Source organism: Staurois parvus, unplaced genomic scaffold (assembly GCF_062004578.1).
Source record: "Staurois parvus isolate SC_StPar_1 unplaced genomic scaffold, SC_StPar_1.0 ptg000332l, whole genome shotgun sequence".
NCBI lineage: Eukaryota > Metazoa > Chordata > Amphibia > Anura > Ranidae > Staurois > Staurois parvus.
This window is the reverse complement of record NW_028318128.1, coordinates 1295366-1305602: the sequence shown is the minus strand read 5'-3', so window position 1 is coordinate 1305602 and position 10237 is coordinate 1295366. Positions and strand designations below refer to the sequence as shown.

The 10237-nt window shown below is 41.9% G+C and overlaps 1 protein-coding gene across 1 annotated transcript in view; it reads left to right on the top strand.

The window, feature by feature from the left end:
- Positions 1-9447: 9447 nt before the first annotated feature.
- NPL (N-acetylneuraminate pyruvate lyase) overlaps positions 9448-10237 on the top strand; it is a 37330-nt gene continuing 36540 nt past the window's right edge. Inside the window, exon 1 of the mRNA XM_089683987.1 lies at positions 9448-9798. Coding sequence (XP_089540113.1) covers positions 9785-9798 — 14 coding nt within the window. The 5' untranslated portion in view covers positions 9448-9784. The remainder of the gene's footprint in view (positions 9799-10237) is intronic.

Genomic DNA, 10237 nt, shown 5'->3' with positions numbered 1-10237 from the left:
TGACTTAAACTGAAATGGCTCATGTTAAGAAAAGAAGTCTTAGAGAATCTATGAATAGCACATAGTAAGTACAAAGTGAGATCATTAGGAAGTACATAAAATCGACTGAAGAAGATTAAAAAAAGACTGCACAAAAATCACACCGATGGTAAATAGTACATGTAACTGTAGTACGCTCTAGTGTGCTACTAAAATAGTATTGTGTATTGCAGCTAAAATCATTGTGTATGACATAACTGTGTGAGTCTGGATTGAGGTCGGGTTACTGTAGGTCAGCTGGATGACTTAACAGGTTGCGGCTCTATCACCTCCTCCTGACTCTGGAGGGCCATAGAACCTTCCAGCAGTCAGTAAGCAGGAAGGGGTGGAGACCTAATCTGCATGTTTATAGGAGTCTGGCCAATCTCAGGTTTGGAGGCCCTGGTAGAGTGGTTGACTGACCCATAAATATGGGAAAGTCAGTCTGACAGAGCAGTTGGGTGGAAGACAGAGTGCTGAGGAGACTGTCGGTGCCTGGGAGAGGCCCCCTTGGTCTAGGAGGGGGCAGCCTCCAGGCTGGGCTTTGGCTGGCTCAGGAGGATACATTCAGCAGTGCAGCATGAATGGGATTTAATCCTGGAGCAGTAGGAGCAAAGCGGACAGAGAGAATACATTAGCACGCTCTGGGGAAATCCACAAGGGGAAAGACTGTAGCACGCTTTCAAATGACAGCGCTGGGCTCAATCCTTTATCCTTGTCTTGGGAGATCTTTGGAGCAGCCAGGAGGGCTGGTAGTGTCTGCAGGCTGTGGAGCTGGGAGTAGTTTCAGGGGGAGAAAAGACATTTCTGCATGTAGTTACAAGAAGCTAAGCTGATTTTTTTGATGAGCTGCTAGTTACAGTTTTGCAAAGACTAACGGCTTTAAAGAAAAAGAACCAGAAAAAGTCCAGGATCTGTTTTGTACATAGGAAGGACGTTGTCCCCCCTTCATTGATTCAGGCTAAACTGGGCATCCCATAATCCCTATTTCTCTATCCAAGTTATTTCCCCTAATAAAATAACAAAACCAAGCTCACTGAAAAATACCTGTTGCCTGGCTGTGCAAAGCTTAGGGGTTCCCACAACACAGCTGCCCTCATGAGGGTAGCGCTACATAATTAAATTACCAGCCCTGGCTACCAACTGTGATCCAAACCCCAGATGCTTTATATAAGTATATTTAATAGGTAATATAAACTAAGCACCATAAGGAGAATGGTGCAGTACCAGGTAGGTCATAAAGAGGAATAAGGCAGGGCAAGAGAACAGATGGCTCAACATGTGGTGTGACTGGCAGACACTATCACCTCCTGCTCCTGTGTAGTCTACCTGATAGACTTTTACTACTATGATACACAGGAGGTATAAGGTATGGACATTAGACTGACAGCAACTGTATATTGGTGGTTGACCCAATATTCTAAAAGAAGATAGTGAAAAATGTGAGAAAAAAGTATAACCCTTCCATGGTGGGATTTGATCCAACTACCACACCATCACTGTGGGCTGGTATACAGAAGAGGTTCTTTTTTTCAATGATGTGCAAACTCATAGGCAAACCTTCTGTAGTACTTGCCCTTGAAGGAACCACTTGAACAGCTCAGTACTCTCTCTGACACACCTGCTGGGTAGAAGATAGCTGCAGACCTCTATACACAATTCTTCAAAGGCACCAGAAATTGACACCAAACAGTTTGAATGCAAACAGAATACAGTATATTGTCATAAGATAATTGTCTTGAGAGACTATGCATCGATGAATCAATCAGTGGGAAAAATTATTATTGTAAAGTGTATTCACAATTTTCAGTTATACAACAGGAAAACAGAAAACAGAAAATAATATCCCAAACAACAGTGTCAAATGACAATAGCTAAACAATTGAGCTGTCTGTCAGTAAATGTTCCAAAAGTGCACTTAGTATTTAATCTGCAAAGAGTGTCTTAGGCTAGGGCAGTGTTTCTCAAGTCCAGTCCTCATGGACCCCCAACAGGTCATGTTTTCAGGATTTCCCTCAGATGAAACAGCTGTGGTAATTACTAAGGCAGTGAAACTGATCAAATCACCTGTGCAAAATAATGGAAATCCTGAAAACATGACCTGTTGGGGGTCCATGAGGACTGGAGTTGAGAAACACTGGGCTAGGGAAAGGTTCATAGGTGATCACTGTGACAGCAGTTAGTAGATATTCTTGCTCTCAACTGGGAACCTTTTGCTGGCTATTTGGTGGGGTCCAAGCTTGGTGTGGGTGCATTACAAATACCGACCCTTTAAGAATTTTACATGCAGAGGTAAAATGTTACTAAATGATAATTAAGGCTCGTTAACACGTGTGTCAATATGTATTGATGCTGTATTGATGCTGCATTTATTCAGCATTTTTAAAGCCTTATAACCGGCATTCTAAAAATGTTACAATGGCACAACATAGTGCTGTTTACACAGGAGTGGTAGCATTGTGTAGCATCAAATCCTGTTAGGTGCCTCAATTGATTTCAATGATAATGGTCTGTAACAGCACCTAGAGCTTTTACGACGTTAAATTGGAACTACACTGCATCTGAGCACCACAATCCAAAAACACTGTTTAAAAAAACACAATTTCATTTATTTTTAATATTCAAAGCAAGCTCACCCATCCATCTATGTTAAAGGGAGCTTCCAGATTCCGATGAGTTCCCTGCTTGCAGACCTCCACAACCACCTCCAAGGGGTGTGGGGAAGAGACCCTTGTCCCCATGAAAAAAGAACCCCCTCCTTGATTGGGTCTGCACTATGATAACCTGGAAGCGATGACCTGACATCACTTTTGGTTTAACCAGATGTCATTGCGTCATTTTAAAAAAAATCAAAAGCATTCAAAAACACTGATCTTTGTGTTTTCAATGCTTTTTAAAGCAGAGGAGGGATTTGGGGTCTTATAGACCCCAGGTCTCTCAAAAAACCTATTACGTGCCTATTCCTGTCACAAGGGATGTTTACATTCCTTATGACACCAATAAAAGTCATAAAACAAAAATTTAAAAGCAACTGTGTAAAAATAAAATAAATAATAAAACAAAAAGTGCTCTTGTCCCCCCCATACTCTCATGTAAAGGTGAATGCACGTGTCAGTCCCACACACACACGTGCAAACAAAAGAGAATGCATGCGAGGTACACATGTGAGATATCGCTGCGAACGTCAGATCACGAACAGTAATTCTAGCACTAGACCTCCTTTGTAACTCTCAAGTCGTAACCTGTACAGGCTTTTATAGCATAGCCTATAGCTAGTAAAATCCACTCCGTTTGTCGGCAATGTACAGGCATGCACAATTTTAAAGCATGACATGTTAATAGGCATAACATCGTCTTTTATATTTCACAAAAAAATGGTTATGTATTGTGTTTTTTGTATTAAAATTGTAAAAGTGTATTTTTCCCCCACAAAACTGCAAAACCCACCAATTTAATCTCTAGGGTCTCTGCTTACAAAATATATATATATATATATTATATATCACAATGGGCTCCAGGCCCCACTCTGTATAACTGGCTCCCAAAAGTCTATATCATTGTCTCTGGATGATGGTCCTCCACTGCACATAACTGGGTTGAGGTGTGCATTGCCTCAGTCCTCCCACACAAAAAGACTATCCTTCCTTATTCTGCTCAGGAGAAACTATCTCTGGCTCCTCCTCCCTTGTTATCTCCACTTTTGGGAATTGAAGTCCTTCCCCCATATGCTTCAATAACCAAGTCCTTCCAGTGAACTCAGTTTCCCACAATCCACTGTTATGCCTCAGAGCCTCATATCCCACAGTCTCCCTCTAGTGGACTGAAGCAGAAAGGCACTGGCTAGATCAGCATAGAGGTCCTATGTGAACACACAAAGCAGCTGCAGCATGGTGTTTCTGTAGTTGCTTACCAGCTAAGCGCCCAGCTACACAGTACTTTAAAAATATCATAATAACTGCCAACAAAACATATCCAGGTAGAAAACTAAACCTGCTTTTATGCTTTTAATGGGAATGTATAGTGGTTTTGTACATACTTTGGCTTTGTACTTAAGTGTTCCTCTATTTTTTTCATGGTCAGGTAAATAAGAAATATAGCATAAATAAACAAAAGTTTTCCAGCACATTTACCAGCTAACCTGTAAACAAATGGCAATTTTTGGTAAAAACAGTTGCACAAATTTGCAATGCACTGCCTCGTCAAGGCTCCTCTGTAAAGTTCAGTTCTAACGTATATACAGTAGTTGAAATTTTGGAGCAAAGATAGCAGAGGTAGGCCTAGAAGCAACCCATTCCTTCACAAAGGGGCAGGGACATATTTGAAGCTCAACAAGAGTACAATAGCAGCTGAATAGATTTATATTATGTGTAACACCCTCCTAGTTAGCTGCTAGGATTTGTAGTTAGGATAACTATAGCTGTGTTTCTCTGCCTAACAGTAAGGCTGTTAGGTAAATTCAGTGCGGTTTTCTGCTCGACAGAGTGCTGTGATGGATTAGTCAGGTCTGCTCATGATGCTCTGGTACTGCTGAGTTTGCCTTGAGTTTTGCCCACTTTCAGGAAGGTATGAGAATCTTCCAGAACCTGGGAGGGAACTAGACAAATGAGCAGCATTGGGGGAGTTCAGGGAGAGGATCTTGTAGATCCCATTACCAGAGGGAAACAGTGTGGAAAAATAACAGGGGAGGGAGAATAGTCAGAAAGGAGTGTGGAATTTCAGACCCCTTCAGTGGAAAGGGAAGAGATCCAACGCTCCTATTTGTGCCTTCAAGTGGGAAAGAAGCTTTTGTAGTTGGGGAAAGATAACAATAATGGAAGTCAGAGATCAGTGGTGGGGTATACACAGAAAAAAATTACATTCCCTGAATGGAATAATGATGTAGCAGGACCTGGCTACACTAGTTTTTACCTATTGTTTTTTTTTCTGTGTACACCCCACCGCTGATCTCAGACTTCCAATATTGTTATCTTTCCCCAACTATAAATTCTTCTTCCCCACTTGAGAATATGGTTACTCCTTGTTCTCCGAAGTGCCCAGTACTGCAACTGCTACATCACTACCTGTTAGCAGAATGGATCCAGTTCTTCTGACAGCAGAGGATCATGGGACCTATAATCCTATAGCCAATACATCCTGTATTTTTGAGTGCTGGCTGAACTACAACTACATTAGAGCTGGGGAACCAGAAGGTTGCTAGGAGAGCAGATATATTCTACAGCAAGGAACTGGCTCGCACTCTTGGCGGAAGATTCAGAACTGAACACAGGGGACTGTCATTCTTCTCCAGAGACAGATTGCTGGCTACTACTGCAGGACTCTGCATACCAGTTCAGCAGAGTGGTGGCACTGATTGCTACACCATGATCACATCAGCTTATCTGCATCGGGACTGTCACTACCCAGTCTTCAGCCTGCTCTGAGTCATCTCTGCTGACAGGCTATCAAGTGGTAACTTTGAACTTCTCTGTGAACAGCCAAGAGCCTGTGTAAGAACTCAGTTCCTGGGAGGCTGTGCTAGCCATGGGACTGGTGAGGGGGAGATGCCCAACCTCTTTCTAACAACACTCTAGAGACACTGCATGCAGACACCTTTACACCTCTGTACCAAGAGATTTTTGCTTTGAGCATTTGCCAAAGCCTTTTATCTTTACTGAATTACCATTACTCACTTATGTATATGGGCCCCACCATCGCTAGCAGAAGACAACATCTGAAGTTGCTATTGCTAGTTAAAAAGTCCTCTTCACATCTAAGCCATTGTTATTCAAATTTTTATGTCTGTACCCATTTATGCCAGAGTTGCAATTTTGGTTATTACTTCTACTCCTGGACCTCTCACAGTGGACCACGCTCTCCTCCTCAAAAAACTCTACTGCTTTGGTGTTCGCAACTGTACTCTTCGCTGGTTCTCATCCTGCCTATCCCACTTACAATTCTACTTCTTCTTCTCCTCTTCCTTTCTCCGTTGGGGTTCCCCAAGGTTCTATTTTTGAACCCCTCCTATTCTCAATCTACACCTCCTCCCTGGGTCAGTTGATTGCCTCCCATGGCTTTCAATACCATTTCTATGCTGATCACACCCAAATCTATCTCTCTATCATTCAGCTCACTCCATCAGTCTCCTCATGCATCACTAACCTTCTAACAGACATATCAGCCTGCATGTCACACCACTTTCTGAAAATCAATATATCCAAAACTCCTAATATTTCCTCCCCTGCCTGCCCCTTCCCCTGACTTCTCTGTCAAAATCAATCCTTCAACCATAATGGTGGAAACCTCCTGCGCTTAAACCTAAAAACCTTTATCTAGTCTAAATAAATAACGGAAGCTGCTAGCATCCAATCATATACTCAAATGATTCAAGATATAAAAATACGGAAGTGATGCAGCGCTACTCTGATGATAATATTGATAATACTATATAAACATATAAATGAAAAAGTGTATAAAAGTGACACAATGTGCAACAAACCCATAAACAGTGACCTGATCCTCTAGGGATCTATAATAGGTGAACTGATCCTAAATGGATCCCAGGTGTACACAGTGAATGTTGAACCACTCAAATGATGGTAATTACAAATTTACCAATACTGATCGTATGGGATAATTGTGCATACAACCAAAGTTAGAATCCAAAGTGATGGTGTAAACAGATCAAGCAAACAAATATATGAACTTAGCCCAAATCGGACAAAATAGTGATACATCCAAGATAAAACTCAAGGAAACGCATGAAAAGTGCAAAACGTGCATAAACATAAAAAAATCCAAATCCCAAAAAATATAAAGTGTTTTCATACACAATCAATGTATACGCAAATCAAACAAAATCAATACTATGATCAAATGTGAACCTATATTATGCAAAACACATGACTCCAAATAAAGTGGAACACTAGTGAAAAAAGTCCAAATTGTGGCACTACACCACTGTACTCGTGCACGTGGATGGTGTATGTGAGTAATCACATAAGGGTATCCGTCAAAAGCAGAATTGGCCGCTCACCTTCTTGCTTCGACCCGCAAGGGGTCAAAACACTTTTTGGATCACTAACACAGATCCTCCATGTATATGATTCCTCTACTCCTGGATATCTCTCCCCTCAGCGATCTCACTTCCAGGGATGTACATATAAGTATCAGAATCCTTATGGTAAGTATCACTTGATATTAGACTAATCAGTTCACTTATTATAGATTCCTGGAGGATCAGGTCACTGTTTATGGGTTTGTTGCACATTGTGTCACTTTTATATTGACACATGAAATCGGCGGGTCCCCCGACGTTGAAATCGTGCGACTTCACTGTAAGTCGCACAATTTCAAAGTCGGCTGGATGTGAACGGAGGGTAAGCCCTGGTTCACACTGGATGCAACTTGGCATGTGATTTGCATGCCCTGAAACTTGCAAATTGCATGCCAAGTCTCACCCTATTGTCTGCAATTGGAGCTGTCATATTGGTGAGGTTCTGACCTGGTTGGAGCCACACCGATTTCAAAAGTACTACATGCACTACTTTTAGTGCGATTTGCATAGACATCTGTATCAGATGTCTTGCAAATCGCACCTGAAATCGGCGGGACCCCTGACTTTGAAATCATGCGATTTCACTGTAAGTCGCACAATTTCAAAATCGGGCTTGATGTGAACGAAGGGTTAGTGCTCATGTACACTGCAGCTGATAAACTGGCGTTCATGAGCTTTTCAGCGGTTTTTTTTTCAGCAGCCCCTGAACTAATGTTTTCCTATGTGTCCATGTACACTATGTCGTTTAAAGGCAGTTGAGTTTACAGTCGTTTTTTTGAACGCAGCAAACTTGCGTTCAGGGGTAGATTTTAGCGGCGTTTCAACCGCGAAGCGCTTCTAAACTTGGTTAACCACATTTATAAGCGTTTGCATTTAGAAGCGTTTTTTAACTGCTTCATATCCAGATGCTGTCCAGAGTCTTTTTTCATTATCAGAAATGCATGCAAAGCATTTTCCAGGTACTCAAATGGACCCGGTACACCAGTGCAGTCAGTTGCAGGTTTCGCGTGAAGGAAAAAATGGTAGAACGTGCTGCATTATGCTCATGATGGGATCCATAGAGAATACAACCAGAAAAGACATTAGTAATCTCAACACAACACATACTGCTCTCTGCTTCTGCTCTATTTCTTTCAAAATGTCTGAAATAGTTAATTTTTTACTGTTCTTCAGTGCATTCTGGGCATTGGGAAGGTCTCCTGAGGTTATCTTTTAGAAACGCTTCTAAACGCAAACGTACATAAACGCGGTATAAAAACGCGGCTAAACTAACGTTTTTTAACCAACGTTTTCCAGCAGTTTCCATCGTTCAGAAGAGTTTTCCAAACGCCCCGTGTACATGAGCCCTTACACTCAAACGCTTGACGCACCTAAACATGTGTGCAATACGCGGCTTTAGACGTGTTATTTCAAGCTACTTTTCTTCTGCCAGGGAGGAGGACGTTCTGAGGAGAGACGCAAACGCTCGGCGTACATGATCCCTAAGGCCCCATGTACACAGGACACTTTTGAACGATGGAAACTGACTGCTGGGAAACGTAGGTAAAAAAAAGCCTGTTTAGCCGCGTTTGCATAACTCGTTTATGCGCATTTATGTGCATTTGTGTTTAGAAGTGTTTTTTTTAAAGATAAGCACAGAACGCACTGAAAAGTGGTAAATTAATAACTATTAACTATTTCAGACTTTTTCAGAGAAATACACAGAGTAGAAGCAGAGACAGCAGTATGTGCTGACATAATTAGGTGTGAGTTGCTCCTTAACATTTCTTTTGTTTCCAAGGGTGGGAAAGGTGTCTGGTGGAGGGAGCCATTAAGGTCACCTGACAGGGAGTCTTTATGAGGAATTTGAGGTGTGAATTGGTCATTACAATGTGTGACAAGCTTGGGAGGAACATCCTGTGTTCAGTGTTTTGTCCATTTGAGTACCTTGAAAACACTTTAAATGCATTTTTCCTGATGAAAAAAAGGCCCTGGACAGCATTGGGAACTGGAAGAGTTAAAAAAAAAAATTCAACCGCAAATGCTTATAAACGCGATTTGCTGTGTTTAGATGGGTTTAGCCACATTTACAAGCGTTTGGTGTTGAAAAGCTGATACAATCGACTGCTGAATGCAAGTTTGGTGCGTTCAAAAAACGCCTGTAAACTCAAATGCCTGTAAATGACTGTAAAGGAAGACACGTAAACATGGACACATAGGAAAACATTAGGGTGAGTTCAGGGGCTGCTGAAAAAAACCACTGAATAGCTCCTAAACGTTAGTTTATCAGCTGCAGTGTACATGAGCCCTAAATGAGGACTGTGAGGGGTGAAGTGTTATGTGCAGTTCGGTTTTCCGCCACTAGATGGTGCTGTGGATGAAAATCAGTAACAGGAACGGAGGAGCCGAGTGAACAGAGGAGATGGACTTCCGGTCCGTTAGGGGGGGCTCCCTGCCCTGGGTGTGGGGGATCCTCTATCTGTGTATGGTGTGCCTAGAACATGACTATCACCTCACATCACCCTGACAGGACTGGAGAGCACACTGACTCATAGTGTAGAGCCTGTCCCGTGATGCTGAGCTCATATCATTGCCTGACCGAGAAATACATATTACTAGAAACCACATTGCGGAAGTCGGCCGTTCCAGGAGGGTCACGTGATCGCAGCCTATAAAAAGCTATCGGAGTCGGAGCTCAGAGGAGAAGCTGCTATTGGTGGACAGAGGTGTAGTGTAGGCGGCTGTGATTGGCGGATGCTGAGCGCAAGGTACAGTACTGACTTGTACCTGTCTTCTCCCATCCATGGGAATGTTGTGCCGTGATCCTGGGAGCCCATTACAGAGGATGGAGCTCAGAGCCGGCACTTCAGTGGTGTCCTTTAACCCGTTCACTGCCGCTGTGTGTTTTCTGCACTAATGTTTTACTGCTTGGCTACCGGGAAAATTCTCTCATTTCTCTCTTACATGTAAATATTTTTTTTGCTAGAAAATGACTTAGAACTTAGAATATTTATCATTTTCTAATTTTATTTTATTTTTAATTTTTTTTAATTTACTTCATATTTTTTTTAAGCAAAGGCCCTAGAGAATAAAATGGTGGGTGTTGCAACATTTTATGTCACATGGTATTTCTGCGGCAATTTTTTTTTTTCAAATTCAATATTTTTTTTAAATACACTTTAATTTTAATGCATAAAAAACACAATA